At 42.9% G+C, this 17,055-nt stretch overlaps 2 protein-coding genes across 8 annotated transcripts in view; one reads left to right on the forward strand and one right to left on the reverse strand.

Moving 5' to 3' along the window:
* Nucleotides 1-9,725, forward strand: part of nedd1 (NEDD1 gamma-tubulin ring complex targeting factor) — a 10,935-nt gene extending 1,210 nt beyond the window's left edge. The window contains exons 1-15 of one of the 5 annotated variants that reach the window (XM_061252436.1): nt 2,208-2,335; nt 3,753-3,896; nt 4,000-4,094; nt 4,198-4,314; nt 4,828-4,968; nt 5,227-5,456; nt 5,578-5,782; nt 5,898-6,060; nt 6,251-6,370; nt 6,938-6,991; nt 7,078-7,241; nt 7,814-7,985; nt 8,341-8,476; nt 8,678-8,744; nt 8,927-9,725. In XM_061252436.1, the coding sequence (XP_061108420.1) occupies nt 3,761-3,896; nt 4,000-4,094; nt 4,198-4,314; nt 4,828-4,968; nt 5,227-5,456; nt 5,578-5,782; nt 5,898-6,060; nt 6,251-6,370; nt 6,938-6,991; nt 7,078-7,241; nt 7,814-7,985; nt 8,341-8,476; nt 8,678-8,744; nt 8,927-9,031 (1,905 nt within the window). In that variant the 5' untranslated portion in view covers nt 2,208-2,335; nt 3,753-3,760 and the 3' untranslated portion in view covers nt 9,032-9,725. Of the gene's footprint in view, nt 1-2,207; nt 2,401-3,752; nt 3,897-3,999; nt 4,095-4,197; nt 4,315-4,827; nt 4,969-5,226; nt 5,457-5,577; nt 5,783-5,897; nt 6,061-6,250; nt 6,371-6,937; nt 6,992-7,077; nt 7,242-7,813; nt 7,986-8,340; nt 8,477-8,677; nt 8,745-8,926 lie in introns of those variants that run through there. The other 4 variants (XM_061252435.1, XM_061252438.1, XM_061252437.1 and 1 more) reach the window with 4 other exon arrangements.
* Nucleotides 9,726-10,244: 519 nt separating this feature from the next.
* On the reverse strand, nt 10,245-16,180 carry strap (serine/threonine kinase receptor associated protein). Of its 3 annotated transcripts, none has more exons than XM_061252443.1 (10): nt 15,956-16,180; nt 15,581-15,761; nt 15,177-15,312; nt 14,142-14,223; nt 13,971-14,043; nt 13,299-13,398; nt 12,902-13,039; nt 11,707-11,843; nt 11,355-11,504; nt 10,245-10,857 (listed from the first exon to the last, which is right to left on the reverse strand). In XM_061252443.1, the coding sequence occupies exons 2-10, from the start codon at nt 15,690-15,692 to the stop codon at nt 10,796-10,798; spliced, it is 990 nt and encodes a 329-aa protein (XP_061108427.1). In that variant the 5' UTR covers nt 15,693-15,761; nt 15,956-16,180; the 3' UTR covers nt 10,245-10,795. The 3 variants fall into 3 exon arrangements, with proteins under 3 accessions (XP_061108427.1, XP_061108426.1, XP_061108428.1); XM_061252442.1 differs by having other exon boundaries at nt 15,581-15,793; XM_061252444.1 differs by having other exon boundaries at nt 15,581-15,793; nt 15,946-16,180.
* Between the last annotated feature and the right edge of the window lie 875 nt (nt 16,181-17,055).

A 17,055-nucleotide genomic window follows, 5' to 3' on the forward strand; every position in this document is an offset into this window, starting at 1 on the left:
TAAAATATGAAATGCTTTCTAAGTAGTTCTAGGTTCGGTTTTATCGTGTTATCCGATACTCGTTAATTCACTAAATGCGTGTGATACGAGTTCTCTGCAAGACGTTTCTAAATGTCGTTCTTAATGTTTATGAACATTTAACTCCATTTAAATCGTTAAAAGTTCTGGAAACATTGAGAAAACGGGCGCAATCACCGCCAGACAAAGATGGCTGTCAATTTACAATGGTAGTGGTGTGCCCTCTCGTGGTCACAGGAAGAGCCGCTCACTTCACTCACGACTATGTCGAAGATGCAATGGACCATCAGTTTGCAGCTGTTGCCAAAGTTATAATGACATGCTACAGTGCAGGCTGTAAATATATTGACAGTGGCTATTTACATCCATATTGGGCGATCCATGTAAGAATTAAATCCATTTTTATATAAAACCCATCCATTTAGTCCAGGCGACCGAAGACAGTAATCGGACTTTTGGTTTCTCAGATCCTTCAGATTAATAATATGTATTTAATCGCTTCCTTTGTGCAGGTATGAGAACGTATTCAGGATCTAGTCTTGATTCTAGGTTTTTGATTGCCTTCTATTATTGCATTTGTCAACACGAGGACCAGAGTTGTGTCAATGACAGTCGAGGATGCCATTATGCATTGGAGGTATTTGGTTGAACTTGAGCAGGTAAAATACTTCTGTACACTTCGGAATTCATTCTGCTGCTGTTATCAATAGTGGCATTATCAGCAAACGAGCCAGCACTGGTGGCAGCCATATACAGTCAGGTCCATAAATATTGGGACATCGACACAATTCTAAATAATACCCTCAAATTAAAGCTGAAAGTCTGCAGTTAAAGCATATCTTGTTTGTTTCATTTCAAATCCATTGTGGTGGTGTATAGAGCCAAAAACAGGAGAATTGTGTCGATGTCCCAATATTTATGGACCTGACTGTATGCCAGAACACCCCCACAACCATGTTTCACAGAGGTTAAAACGAATTTCCCAAGAACCAAATCCCCTCCTTCTCTGTGAAACATGGAAGTATCAAAAAGTGCCTGCAGAGTTCTGTTGGGCAGAAGAGACCAAGATCGACTGAGATCGGTCAGAGTGATAGCACAAGAAAAGTGCAGAGGTTAAAATGAATTTCCCAAGAACCAAATCCCCTCCTCCTCTGTGAAACATGATTGTAGTGGTGTATAGAGCCAAAAAGAGGAGAATTATGTCGATGTCCCAATATTTATGGACCTGACTGTATGCCAAAACACCCCCACAACCATGTTTCACAGAGGAGGAGGGGATTTGGTTCTTGGGAAATTCGTTTTGCACTTTTCTTGTGCTATCACTCTGATACAGTACAAGTCGATCTTGGTCTCTTCTGCCCAACAGAACTCTGCAGGCACTTTTTGATACTTCTTGCTGCACAATCCACAATCTCCGGACCTCAACCCTATTAAACATTTATGGGGACACTTGAAGAAAGCCAAGCATTCAGTAACATCACAAGATGCTCTTTGGGACATTAAGTAATGCTGGGATAATAATCTGGTTTTGTGGAGTTGATGCCAGCTTGAGTGCACGTTGCCATTAAAGCAAAAGGTGGACATACCATATACTAAGAAATTATGAAATTAATGTCATTTTTTAAAAATGCAACTTTTCACTCAAGTTGTTATGCTGATAATATAATTAGGAGTGGTCAAAGATTCAACCGGAAGCCTGCCAGAAGCTTGTGGATGGCTACCAAAAGCTATGGCTTGTGGATGGCTATTTAACCAAATATTAGCATTGCTGTATGTATATTTCTGACCCAGAAGATTTGGTCACATTTTCAGAAGACCCATAATACATTCATAAAAGAAACAAAATTCATTTTTTTTGTGAAAAATCATTCCATCACATAAAAATGAGTTGTAGAAATTATTGGAAACTCAAGACTGCCATGACATACATGTTCTCTACAAGTGTATGTAAACTTTCTAAATGTACATTTATGGATATAAAAAATACACGTATACATCTATAACCAAAAGTTCCACAAAGTTTGAGTGGAAAGCAGGCTTTTTTATTTTTTATTTTATTGAGCAATCGTGTACAAATCATATCAGTACAAATATACAGCAATAAATCATTACTATTCGACATAAGATTACAATCAAGTGAATATGATTTGAATGCAGGTTTATTTTCCGAGATGGACTGAACCATCGGCGTCACAGCATCGTTGAACTCGCTCTTGCTCATTATATTGGCCCTGCCGACATGCCGTAGTGGAGGCATTACTTAGTTCTGGAGCTCCAGGCGCGGAAATTCTTGCAAAGGAGAAACTTTAATCTCAAGGTAGCTACTTCGAGGGACCCCAAAGGAGAGAAAAGTGAACCAAAATACTCTTTTGATTGAGAAAAGTAAGATTAAGATTGTACTGCCTGAAGTCGATAGTCTTGATCAAATTGTCCGAAAAGAAGGTCGCTAAGTGTTAAGACAGCGATAGCTAGCTAGCTAGCTACCTAACGTCAGCTAACTTAGTTTGTTGTTAGCCAATTTAGGTAGCCAAGTTAGTTCAACATTGGGGAAACTTGGCTAGCAAGCAAAGTAGTTGGCTAACGTTAGACTTCTAGCACTAACTTCAAACAAACAAAAGATATACTAATGAACGGTTTAATGCAATTTTTGGAAATCGTCTCTCTTCTTATATTGGACAATGAAAGCTTAGTTCACAATAACGTTTGAAATGTATCGCTAGTTCGCTATCCACTTCTAGCTAGGCTAGCTAAATCGTCTCCTCAGCAACGTTAGCGATTGACAGCATTATCATAACGTGCAGCCAATAAATATCTCTAGAAGTATTGTCTGCCAGAAATGTTTCACTTTTATTTGGTAACTTACAGCTCAATAGTTTTGGGAAAGTGTTTGCGAGCAACATTTCTGAGGTCATGAGTTAATAATAGCTTACATTTGCTAACATCTTCGTTGGATTGTTGGAAAGCTTTTTGATTCGGGCTTCTTCTTAAGTTGTCAAATAACGATAGCTATAATGCTTGAAGCGAGGTGGGGAAATTACAATATTTCAAAACAATATTAGCTTAACTCGCTTTGAAACCTGAAAAAAATGTTCTCGAAGTATTCAAACGCGGAATTTATGATGTCAGTTTGCTAACAATATGTTGATGTTATTGGCATGACTTAACGTGAAGCGGATTTCCGTTCAACGTCTAACGTATCAGATATGACCACGATCATGTGTTTGTCCTTGACAGTGGATTTTTTGATTCAGTTACTCATAGCTAAATCTGAACCCAGCTACATATTGTGCTAAGAATTTGGCGTTTACTGAGATAACACCTTATTGCTCTGTTAATTTCCCTCCCCTGTCAGAACTGCACCCCTGTCAGAACTGCACCCCATCTCTCATCCTATCAATTATAGCGGTTAATGCTGTAGTAAAGCACACGGGGGAAAAGGTTTAATGGTAATGGTGTTAGAACGGGTTTGACCAGCTTTGAACAGAGAGCAAATGCTATGCAAAGTGGGCGAAAGCAAGAGCTTTATTCACTTTTAAACCCTGGGTAGTGTTTGAGTCTTAGTATCTGCAGTCTATTAGAGTCCGCATTGTGGACACTCGGATGTCTGTCTGCTATTTGGCACCAGCAATGCACTGGGAATAGTGGCTCTGTCTGCCACAGTGCTGCCTTTGTACCCTACTTACTTGGGTGTAGCCATGTTCTGTGTTCTAAAAGCCACTCCTCTGTCTCTGCAGCAGCTGCGATGGAGGACGTCATACGGCTGGTGTCGTCCGGCGATGACGTGAAGATCTGGAACTCCGCCTCCATGACGATGGTGGAGCAGTTCAACCCACACAGCGCAACTCACCCTGTGGCCCGTGTGTGCTGGAGCAGCAACAGTATCCTTCATTTAATTTCCACTGAAGTAGGCTTGCCCCCCATTCACATGTGCCATCTCACCCTTAATTTTTCTCTAGTTGGGTGCCTTGACTCACAGCTCAGATCAGTTCCTGGTCAGTGCCAGCACTGTTGGAGATAAGTTGGTGGTCTCCAGCCTGAAGTCCTCACCTGTCCCAGTGGTGGAGCTGGCCGAGGGGGTGAGTTCTCTGGCAGGGCCACTGTGGAATTTCTGCCCTTTTTGCTTTGCTTACTGTTTTCATTTGTGTCTGTGTCTGTGCTTGTGTTCTTCTGCATTCCCAGAAAAAACAGACTCGTGTCAGTCTCAACTCTACCTCCCAGTTCCTTGTGAGTGGAGGCCTGGATGGCACCGTCTACATCTGGGATCTGAAGACCAAGAAGCAGCACCGCACCCTTCAGGTACCTGTGTCTGTTCTGATTGTGTCGGTACTCCGTTCTCAGGTGACTCTATCTGATATCTTCGGGTATCTGTGACTACACACCTCCAACAAACGTTTGTGTCTGTGTCCATCTCGCAGATATCTGTGTTTCTGAACCTTCATCAGTTTCTGGTTTTTATCCCCAATGAAAGCATCTGTACCTCTCCCTCAGGTGTCTGTGCCCCAGCTGTGGGTGCTAGTTTTACTTTCTGCATACAAGATCGACAAGCCACCTTTCATTTGATAGATTATGTTTTCCTCACTAGTGTGATGATTACATGTTCAGTTTCAGTCCTATATTTTACAGATAAAAACTACAGAAGTAAAATCTAACGGATGCTTTCTTTCATTGCCTGTCGCATACTGTATTTATATTTATTTTGCTGTCAGTTAATGTCTCCCTCATTCACATGTGCATTTATCCTGTCTTTCTGTCAGTAAACATGCCCCCAAGGATCCCAGAATTCGTAACATTCCCTCTTTACCTGCTTAGGACCACAAGGAAGAAGTGACCTGTGTGTCCTTCAATGTGAACGACAGCTACATTGCTTCTGGCTCCACCAGCGGTGACATCATCATGCATAGCATTACCACCAACTTGTCCAGCAAGCCATTTGGACTTGGGCCCAACCAGGTAAGGCATGTGAAGTGTGCAAGCAGTAATATCCTTTACCTGTTTAATCAATGTACTTGCAATCTCTGTGGTAGTAATCAATGTCTCTTCTGTCAGCTTTTTTGTATGTTTGTTCACATGATCACAGTCATATCTGTAATGTTTGTATGTATGTTCATATGATTTATACTGATGATTAGCTCCCTTGGCTTGCAAGGAATGAGTGAACGATCAAATTATTGATTTGTTGGTTGATTGATGGATTGCTTCCTCCCTTAGCCCATTCACGACCTGAAGTATTCCTACGTGAAGAGGTCTCTGCTCGGGAGCGTTTCGGATAGTGGCACGGTTGTGCTCTGGGATGCCAACACGCAGAAGGAGCTGCATGTGTTTGAGGGTTCCCACAAAGCCCCATGTTCTGGGCTGGCCTTCTCCCCTGCCAATGACCTGCTATTTGTCACTGTGGGCCTGGACAAGAAGATCATCTGTTATGACACCTCCAGCAAAATGTAAGGACTGTTTTCTAACCCTTTTTCTTCTTCTGGCAGCATGAAAGCATTCTTCTAGGCTAAAAATTAGATTGTCAACAGGGCGGTGCACTTCCTCATGTGACGACATGTATGTTCACAGTGTCTTGCGCAGCATGCGTGTGGACTCTCCCCTGACTGCCATTGACTTCACACCTGACGGGGCAGGGCTTGCTGTTGGCTCCACCCAGGGGAAGGTATACCTGTACGACCTGCGAAATCTCAACGCTCCGGTCAAGACCACAACTGCACACAAGACCTCTGTCACCTGCCTCCGCTTCCAGCACTGCCATACGCACCATTCCAAGGTACATTCCCCCGTAAACCTCAAGAGAAGCAGGAACCACTCGCTTCGTTGTCAGTGCTGGCGGCTTTGAACAGGTTCAGTTTTCATTTATTCATCCTATCTGCATGATTTTACAGTCCAGTAAAGGAGGGGTGTCCAGCAAGTCAACGGTTCCTAGCAAGAGGACGTCAGGGAAGCTGACTAATCTCCAGTGGGGCCCTCCAGCTCCCACAACCATGCCGAGCCCCAAACCTGTCACCAAGCAGTCTGTGGATGAGAGAGGGGACTCTCAGAACTCAGGTCAGGGCTGGGAGTAGAAACTTTTTAAATTCTCATTTGTATTGTGGGTGCTTATACATTTCTGGGCTTTGCACTTAATATATTACTAAAAGGGTTGCATCTGTGATGCAGTCTGTCTCTGAAGATGTTATCCCAGCATGAAACACCTGTACTTGTGTGAGTTGGTCAGTGCTCATATTTCTGCCTGCAGGCAGAGACGTTTTCTCCAGACAGACAGAGGAGCAGCGCAATGCTGACCGCCTCCCGAGCTTGGACAAGTTCAGCAATGTAGGGCGCAACAGTCTGGACATCTTCTCCCCCGTCCGAGAGGGTGAGTCGCTACATTACATTTATTTAGACTAAGCAGGGGCTCATTAAAAAAGACTAGATAAAGGCTTTAGGGCCTTGCTCATGGGCCAACAGCTGCACTGATCTTACTGTGGCGACACTGGGGCTTGCTATCAGGCCCCTATCAGCAACACTTAGGGGTCTAAATTTACTTCAAAAGGAAAATGCTTAATATTTTTCTAAAATGAAGTAAAGAATAACATGCATGTTTTATGAGTTGGAAAGGGTTAATATTTTTTATGAGTCCATTGTGTTGACTATTCTTCACCTTTACTCCTCTGTCTTGTCTCTGTCTCAGTCTAAAAGCTGTCCCATCAGTCATAAAGAATAAAAATCCCATTTATTGCATTTGAAAAATCTAATCTATAGGTAATGCTGATGTGTTTTTGTGTGTACTTTGCCTTCCGAGAATTAGGTCTCAGCTTCTGCATACTGTTCTTTTTGCTTTGCTTACATTCTGGTAGAAGCTTGCAATGGTTCCAAATCAAATGCAAACAGTTTCCTGATGAAAACACAAACTTGTTTGTTTTATGTTTTTTTTTTTTTTTAGACTACAAAACGCACAAAGGAATGGGAGACCCTCCTAGTGGGCAGAAGGCAGACGGTATGCGTATATTCATGGACGGTGTACATTGTCAGTACTATGAGTACTATGAATTTGTTGACGGTTTTGTGCATTTTTGTATCCAGAGCTGGACTTCCTGTCCCGGTACTCCAGCTCTCTGCCCCACCGTAGGACTCCCCTTGGCACTCCAGCGGGGCACTGCTACAGCCCCCTGTCAGTGTTTGAGACCCCTCCACCAATTAGAGAAGAGGAAACTGATTCAGGCCACGCAGTGCAGGACATCACACCGGTCAGTCTGGGCTAAACTGCTTAGTTCTATACTGTCAGTACACGCATGCTAAACGACTAAGAGTACGCAATCTTATTATTCTGTGTGCAAGCATATCTCTGTAAGTTAGAAAATAATTTGACGATCTGTGATGCATTTTTTCAGTTAATTTTTCAGTGAAGTGAAGCCACACTTGTGCGTAATGGTGGTCATAGCTAACACATAAGCGAACACAATTCTTTTATTGCATAATTTGAGAAGATTACAAATCTTGGAAACATACCTCAGTGACCTGGCAAGCTCATTGTCATGTGAGATCACATGTGGTGCGTGAAAGACAGTGAGCTATATTGTGTCATAATAAGGGTGCCTTGGCACTCGTATTTGAATTTCCCTGCTTTTCAGGCACTGCGACCTCTCACTGTCACCTAAGAGGTTGCCTTTATCTTGAATGAATGTGTTACGGGTAACAAATCCATAATGTATGGAGTGTAAGGGCTGAATTATCACTCCCTGGTGTACACATGGGAAGAGAGCTTTGACTAATGGCTCAGGCTAATCTCTCTGATCCTCTGGTGTCTGCGGTCGTTCAGGGGGAGGGCAAGACGAGCTTCCCCAGCCTGGACCTGGACCCGCTGCCCATGGCCGTCTCTCCCCAGGCCACGCCGACTCCGCTGGGATCCCAATCCAATGCAGCAGCCGCGTCGAGCTGTGACACGCCACTCAACGGAAAACTGCCCACGAGCGCCCCAGCCCCTGCGCCTAGTGAGTCATTATATGTGCATGTATGCGTGTCGAAGAGGACGTTTATCTAAACTGTGGACATACCGTTTAATTACATATGAACACTGTGTGATACTGTATGTGAACAGTATATGCGTATGTTATGGTGCACACGTACGCGTGCTAGAGTGTAATGGTGTGTAATAATGTATATTATGCACTCGCTGTATATGTAAGGCGGAATAACGCACGATGCGGGGGCGAAGAACCACCCAACGCGAAGCGAAATGTTGAACACATATTCAAAAATAATCACCTAGCATCCGATCGGAACCGAGTATTCACCAAGTGGACGTAGTGTGTGCAGGTGTGAACGGTGTCTTTGTGCGTGTGACAGGTGCAGGGGGTGTGGCCTCCTGTCTGTCAGAGCGCATAATGGAGACGATAGGGGGGGAGCCAGGGGGGGCTCCTCTTACGTCTCTGCAGATCCATTTCATTCGCAACATGATCCAGGAGACACTGGAGGATTTCAGGTGAGTCTCAATGAGCTGCCAGTTATACCGGTGTCTACAGCTTACCTTGAAGACTCATACCTTCAATGTTCTTTTGCAAAAATTAACCTTTCGAGGACACTTTAGTGTATTTTTTTGCTCCGATTCAGTGACTGACTTTTGAAAAATATGTATTTACTTTATTTTAGTTTTTAAACCTCTTTTGACTCACTTTGTGCACAGGGATGCCTGCCATAGGGACATAGTGAACCTACAGGTTGAAATGATCCGGCAGTTCTACATACAGCTGGTAGGCATTTTCACTACTTGTCTACCATTCACATTGTGCTTAAGACCGAGCTAACCCCACGCCCGCTGTTTCCTTAGAGGGGAATTATGTCAGATGCTCGATTTCAGAATGAGGTCAATGGTCTTAATTGAGATGCTGCTTCAGAATGAGAGCCATGGTCTAATTCAGATGCTCGATTTCAGAATGAAATCCATGGGCTGATTGAGAAGTACTCTGTGACTGACACACTAGTAGAAGAGATCGAGAAGCTGAAGGAAGAAAACCGAAGACTCCGATCCAACTACTGATGGCACTTTGGACCACACGCCCCGACCTGCATCCCCCCTGCCCTTCGGCCATCTTTGACAGACTGGCTTCCAAAGAGCTTCCCGCCCCATTGCAGAAGGGCGGGAATTCAGTAGACTGTCGGGGGCCCAGGTGGGTGTGAAGGGCGCTGAGCTCAGTTGTGGCCTTCCCACACAGAACAGCAGAGCGAGAAAAGTCTTTTTGTATTTTTGATATGAGGTGTATGATTTTCCTTCAGTTTTCTTTGGAGTGGCTCAGGATACCCGACTGCACTTGTATGTGCCTTAGCATCACGAGTACGACAGTGAGAGGTGGCGGTGCTGAATTTTGGAGGAGTGCTCCGTATTGCGAATCTGTCTTGTGTCTGTGGGTACCATCTGACTATTGGAATACCTTGGCACTCGCTCTCAGAGATGACTGCATGGTCGAATGGTTTGGGTTGTTCAGTTGATGCACAGTAATCTGCTTTGCCATGGGCCCCGCTGTGCCACATTAGTCCTCCCTGGTGAGTTTTCTCATTTGGAGAAATCCCAGAGTGGCAGCACTGGCCAGACGCACCATTGTCTCTTAGTTCGGCCTAATGTACCCGGGAGAGTTCAGAGAGCATTGTTTTTCAATTAAATTATAGCAATACATGATGTAGTGCACTAATTGTGTGGCAATACTAATTAAAGAAGAATGCAAAGTGGCATGGTATTTGTATTTAAGAAGGAAATCTTATGTTCTGTCGACAATGTAAATGTAATGCATGAGAACACAACTACTGTTAAATAAGGGGATGTTTATCAATGATCCAACATTTTTAATGTGCTTGTAATTTGGACCCTGGAGGAGAAACTTATGCTTCTATTTTTTTAAAGAACTGACGTCAAACATTGTACTCAAAATAAAGTTGCCCTCTACAAAAGGGCAACAGGGTAGGTTGATGATAGCGATCTTGACAATCTGGTTTCGTGTAGTCTGACTCATTTATGGCGGCAAAAGTACCTGTCATTTTTGTGAACTAGAGATTTTTTCCAGACTGATTTTCTTTGATATTCGGTCTCTTCCATTATAGGAATCACGCCAAATGTAATGGTGTGGTCTTGACAATGACAAAACTAAATTGAAATTGTTATTTCGAGTAGCATCACTAGAGAAATGGTGTGTATTATACTGTATTAAAATGGCTGGGGACATGCGATAGCCAAACACTAATTCACCCCTGACAGAAAATGCATGTAAACAGTACCTCTTTATTTTCATAACCAAATACAACTGTAACATTGCAACATAAGACCTAAAAAAAAAAAAACAAAGCCAGGAACCAAAATAATCTTGCCTTTTTTTTTTTTTTGTTCTTTACAGTATATATTTTTCCCAAGCATCTTTTTTTTTTTTTTCCCATAATAAAACTAAATCAGGTATTCTGTAAGTGCAGCCAAAACAGATTGCGCTGTTTCTAGATGAAAGGAATCAAAGCTGGCCCTGTCTCTCCAGCACTGGGAGAAGACCGGTCCGAGTGCGACCTCACCAGAAAGAGAGCAGGCAGCTGTGGCCCTAACACCCACCGCTCTACTGCTCCCCCTGTGGATGTCCCTGTAGTGTGTGTGGTGTGTGGTGTGTGGTGTGTGTGTGTGGTATTTGGTGTATTTGTCTGCTTGGATTCCCAGGTGAGTTCCTCTTCGGTCCTTATTGAAGAGGCCTTGCACCGTGCTGGGGGGCGTGGTCTGAAGGAACCTAGCCAATCCGCTCTCCTTCTCGTCTTGGGCACACACCTCTGGCACTCATGACTTGACTTCAGGAGCAGTGCAGTACAGGGTGTCCGAGTTCTCCGACACCAGTTCCTCTGTAAACAAACGGGGAAGGGAGCGGTGGATGGAATGCAAAACCACACATTTCCCCCCCACAAACACTAGTAATTTCTTTACTTCCAGCCCCAATACAAAGGACTTGTGCTGTTGTCTGTACTGAGAATTGCCAAAGAACAGAAACCATACACACAGGTCTGCCATAAAAAGACTATTCATTAAGGACCCAGCAGAGAGGACTTCTATTGTTGAGACACTGGAGTGGAGATGGTGTTACATTACATTACATTAATGGCAATTGGCAGACGCTCTTATCCAGAGCGACGTACAACAAAGTGCATACCCATAACCAGGGATAAGTGCGCTGAAAGACCCTAGAGGGAAGTACAATTTCAGCGTCTACCTGTACAACGAAGATGAGGACCAGGGCCTATTTAAAAAAAAAAAAAATTTTTTTTTATTTATTTTTTTAATAAACAAAGCAAAAGTGACCTAACTTAACTAGTGTTCTGACCACACGCACACACACACTCACCGGGGAGGACACACTTCCACAGGCCGTATGTTTTCCCCACTGCAGTCTGCCACAGTCTGAGCGTGCCGTCCTCTGAGCCGCTGGCGTACAGTTCCCCGTCTGGACTGAACCGCACGCAGTGCACTGGCCCAAAGTGGCCCTTATACGACTCTGCAGGAAGGAGGGGTGTTAGTTTCTCCAGCGCTTTGCCAAATCCTTAAACCGGATATACCAAGAGCGTGAATGAGAATTTCAGAGGGAATGTTTAGCCTGCTTTAATATTTAAGTGTACATAATTGTACACCAACCCAGCGCCCTCTGTGTGCTCTAGCGTGTACTCAACCCCATTACTCGTCCTATAGTGTGCACTCACCTAATTCCTCCTTAGTGCTGTAATCATATTTGTAGAGCTTGAAATCATCTCCGCCAGCCACAAAGAACTCTTTCTCTGGGTGGAGGGAGGCGGAGTGGATGGAGGCAGGAGCATCCACAGTCTTGATCAATTCAAGGCTGTACAGGCCAGAGAGATCAGTGTCACAATCACCTTTTAGTCTGGACTCTTATACCAATGTATACTGCTTATACCAAAAAAAAAACAATACTGACATATTTAATTGCATTTTCATGTCCATTTATTGGACACCAAGTCAGATAATATTTGATTGGCCAGTTGGGCAATTATTTACATTAATTACTGATTGCTGTGAGCACGGAGTCAAAGTCGTGTAGGCCATTTGACTTCAGCAAGCCCACTAGTTTTGCCGTTTTGCACCAGCAAAAAGGTAATTATAGTTTATCTTGCCAGGCTTTCGCAATCTCCTGACAAGGAATTTTGTAGTCTGGTTCTAACCCTGCTTTCATGTGGTGTCGGTTTTACAGTCTCCATGAGTTTCCCACCGGGAAGGTCCATATGCACGCCTTATGTTTTGGAAATCGGGATTCTAAATGAAACACGAATTGGCCCAGTTCCGACGTAGGCTACTTGCTCTTGCTAGCGTAGTTGTACAAAACATCCCCCCCACCGAGCAACCCTCTTCTCCCTCCAACCCCCCGGGACTACCAACACAGCTTTGCTTCGGCTGTTTTTCCACAAGGAAAATGACAGCTTAGGCCATTCTAGCAACAAATCACATAGCTACTTGGAAACTAATGCGATATTGGGATTTCTGCATTTCGTCTAGAAGTGGTGAATGCACATTTATTTTAAACTGACCTTATCATTTCAGCTTCAGAAAAAAACAGGTTATCGGTACATAGTTTTTGTAAACATTTACAACTCCACGGCAGTCAACTATTTAAGTGTTCTGACATTCACATGCCTACTGTTAAGTATTCAATACATTTTCCAATGAACAAAATGTGACCTAGAAGTTCTACACTGAATGAGGCTAAAAGAATAATAAAGTAATGTCAGGTTTCACAATTTTTTGAAGAGGGTCAGTTCAGCACCTGAGCACAAGAGGCTAGTTTGGTATGTTCACTCAACACACATTGTACCATTCCTTGTAGGGAAGTTAGTTTCCAGTACCTCCATGTACTGTGGGGAAGGGCATGGGGGGTTTCAGTACCTGAGTGCATTGTAGAAGGCTATGGTCTTCCCATAGGTGATTACCAGCACCTCTCCATCCGGTATGTACTCCATGCTACTCACAGAAGCATCGAAAGGGAGGCTCTTCACCACCTCCATACTGGACCTATCCCAAAGCCTGAAACAAGCAGTACAGCACTTGCACACTGAACACATAGAAATATCAGCACCTCCATACTGAACACACAGCAATATTAGCACCTCCACACTGAAAAATATCAACACTTTATGCTGTCTGTTCAGCATAATCAGTACTTTATGCAGAACAGAGACAAATCACAACTTTCATATTGAATACAATACAACATTGGCACTTTCCTATTGAATACACACAGACAATTCAGCCATCAGGATATCAAACAAAAACAAATGCTCACCGGACAGTTTTGTCATCTGCAGCTGAGATAATTTGTCTGTCGTTGTTACACCACAGGGCTTTCTTAATGGCAGAGGTGTGGCCTGTAATCTCCTGGGGATCTAAACAAATTGCAGATATAAACACATAGACCACAAAAGGCAAGCCAGTAAAATGTGTTAAATGTTGTATTATTTAAAACCAAGAATTGCAACATATGTAAGTGTGTGTCTTAACCAACTAAAACTCAGGATTACACCATATTTCAGTCAAGGTATGGCTATGATCCATTTTCATGCAAGGTAATGTTTGATTCAGAACAAAACAAATCTGTCATCAAGGGAGAAAATGATTTCATATTCATTAAAATTGTTTTCTTAGAATACTGTGGTTGAAAAGAAATTAAGGGTAATCTTGAGACATGCAACAAATGCAAGATTTCACAATGTCATTCATACTATTATTAAAATTCCCGAATGGGTATACATTTGCAGGCAATGCACAGAAAATACATTATTTCAAAATAGTTACCCCTAATGACATTTTGTGGGAGTAAACTTGTCAGTCTTGTTTAAAAACAATATTGATATTTTGTACATGATCAGGAAAAGCACATGCAAAACAAAAACTCAGAGATAAACACAGGCAGTCACCCTGCACAAGACACCACATCCATGCTGGATGACAGACCTACCTGCTTCAGGCTTGCTGAGATCATAGATGCGCAAAAGTTTATCATTTCCCCCAGTCAGCAAGTAATTGCTATCCTAAAGATTGGAGAGAGGAAGTTGGAGGTGGCTTATTTTGTATCACACTGACCTCAGCTGAAGTTTTAAGAGGACATGCAGAACAAATCCGGGCATACCTGGGTGAAGGTGACAGACTTCACAATGTGCTTGTGTGCCAGTGTGAGAACCTCATCCCCTGTGACTGCATCCCACACCTTACTGTAAGGAGATGGAAAAAAAAAAAAAAAACATGCATTATGTACACTATGACTGAATCAACTTGTGTTGGAAACAGAAATAGTAAGGGAATATAGGGAAAGGAAATAAATATTTGTGGACAACGCTTTTTAAAATATAGTCATGACAGCACAGGAGAACAGCCAACAAAGCATCATAAGCAACAAGACCAGTAAATGAGTACCACATTCTGTAAAGGCCTGTGTTACCAACATCATGATTGGGGGTGGGTTGGGCTTCTCTGGGGAAAATCACTTCAGTATAGTCATCAGCATACATGCATTCTGAAGTGTCTGATTAATGGCATTTGGAGACAATCCTCCCCTAGAGCAATGCAGGGTTAAGGGCCCAAGAACCAAAGCACCCCCCCCCCCCATCTGTGAAACATGGTGGTGGCAATGTTATGGTTTGGGCATGCATGGCTGCCGCAGATTGGTTCACTTGTTGACTTGATGAAGTAGCAGCAGAATATTATTTTTTTTGTGAACAAAAGAACATAGAACCAAACTCACTAACTAAATCCCAGTGGACTGAAGACAAAGACAAATAACAAAAGAAAACAACATAAATAAATCTGGATCTGGAGCCTCACACTCCCAGGAGCAGGTCCCAGTCATATACCTTAACTACTACGCTACAGGCCGCCCAGTGTATGATCCAACTTTTCATCCACAGTTAATTACTATCTTTTACAGTATAACAAGTGTTACCGTAGCCAAAGCAGCAATTACTGGCATTCTCTGCCTTCTGTTGTCTTGATGATAAAAATACATATTTGAACAGCGTGACAGAACAGAGGGTGAATGAAGGAAACACAAGAGGGAACTAGTTTTATAAGCACATTCAAATCATATTAATACATTCCATAAAACACACAAATGTCAATGTGGGCATGTATTATATACATGTGTGTGTTTACGTGAGCAAGTACTTACGCTGTGAAATCTGCAGCTGCAGTTGCTGCCTTTGTGGCGTCTTTATTCAAAGTGGCGCCCCAGACAGCACCCTTGTGACCCAAGAACGTCCCAATCCAGTCCCCTGTGTCTCCCTGGCGCAACATGGGTTTGCCATCTACAGGAGGCATCACAAAAAGATAAGATGGATCCATGAATTACTCCATCCATGGATACTGAATGTATTCTGCCAATAACGAGACAGGTGACAGATGCAAAAAAATACTTTCCAATAAACACAATGTGCCTGGGCAAATGTGTGTTGAACAACTTATTTATATACACACACTATTCCAAGACAGACCATGAAATTTCCATTTTAGCCTGCCCTATTCGCGTGTCCAATCAAGGATAGGTTTACAGTACAAGTACATTACCAAACTAACCTTTACAGGCGCTTATCAGGAAATATCCAAACGGTGTTATTCCACTGAACGCCAAATCCACCACCGGTCTGGTGTGTCCAGAGCAAGTCAGAGGAGTCTGTCTCATTGCCATGATGAACCACAGGGATTACAGACACCCAAGGAAAAAAGAAAGACCAACGCCGAATCGGGAGGGAGATGACTGAAAGGAGATGTTGTAATATGACTAACGATCTGGAACAAACAAAAAAGGATGAAAAAACTTAAATAAATTGAGCTATAAAGCTAGCAAGCTAGCAATGTTAGCTAACAAGGCATTGTGCTTCAGTTTGCGAAACACGCTGTAATACAGTCTATCACTGTGTCATTATATCGCCAACTGGTACCTTAACTCACCGGTTCGCTCTGTGTGATTGCAATATGCCAAATCGAGGAAAGGCTAATATAAACCAGACCGACACCGTCACGTCCCCGAACAAGGGTGCACAGTTTCGCCCCTCACAAAACGCTGCGCCACCGGCTACAATATATGCAACTCGTGTGGGAGGGGGTCTGGAAACCACGGAGGACGACTCAGATTAAAAGGAAACGAAGAAGAAAACGGTTCCGCGAACACCGGAAATGAGTAACTTAAAAGCCCTCCGTGTTCAAACAAACATTAGCTACGGCGCAGCACTGAGGTGAAATTACATTTAAATCGATGTTATCTTTTGTATTCATGTTTCTAATGATGTTTTGATTATTAGATTATAGCGATTATTAGTAGGCGATAGGTAATAAGTAATAATATAATTGAAACAGTCCCGGTTCTAGACTACTCTGATTGCACATATGTTTTATTTTTAGGCGGGGGCCTTTTTAATCAGGGCACATACAGTTTACAGGCAGTGCGCGGTCCCACAATATTTGCACAATGACCAATTTCTGTTGTTGTTTTGACTGTGTACTCCAGCATAATAGATTTTAAATGAAACAATGAATATGAGTTAAAGTTCAGAATGTCAGTTCTAATTTGAAGGCATTTACATCCACAGAGTTTCCAACTCTCAAGCTTTTGAGACACACGCTTTCGTACTGTTATCACACTCTCACGATACCAAAACACATCTCAAGCCAAATAAAAACCACGCCATAAAAACAAAGCCATTCCCTGGTAGGGTATCTTCCATTGAACTGTAATATTAGGTCAATGGTATCTTCCAGCCAGCCTAGCCTGAGATTGGTTCATAAATATTACAGTGAGGTTGTCGATTGGCTACGTGTCTTTGACAGGAACGTCTAATTTTGCACCAATCAAACATCTGCTTGCACTGAGCGACACTGTAGCGACAGAGCTGTTTGGAATTTTGATGCGAAGCAGAGACAACAAAGTTGGTGATCGGACGTATCAAAACTGTTAAGCTAGCTATGTACGAACGAGATGTCTGTATGTTGTAATTTAAGTTAAAAGTTTAGACGATGACAGCGAGGGCTTGCCAGCGAATATAATTTAGGGT

This window comes from Conger conger, chromosome 8, assembly GCF_963514075.1.
Source record: "Conger conger chromosome 8, fConCon1.1, whole genome shotgun sequence".
In the NCBI taxonomy this organism is placed as follows: domain Eukaryota; kingdom Metazoa; phylum Chordata; class Actinopteri; order Anguilliformes; family Congridae; genus Conger; species Conger conger.

Excerpts from the sequence above, each read along its gene's own strand:
- strap (XM_061252443.1), bottom strand. The coding sequence starts at position 15,692 with ATGGCAATGAGACAGACTCCTCTGACTTGCTCTGGACACACCAGACCG. Across the intron at positions 14,044-14,141 it reads AGTCTGTCACCTTCACCCAG|GATAGCAATTACTTGCTGAC; the intron begins GTATGCCCGGAT and ends TCCAATCTTTAG. Across the intron at positions 11,844-12,901 it reads GCCTTCTACAATGCACTCAG|CCTTGAATTGATCAAGACTG; the intron begins GTACTGAAACCC and ends TGGCCTGTACAG.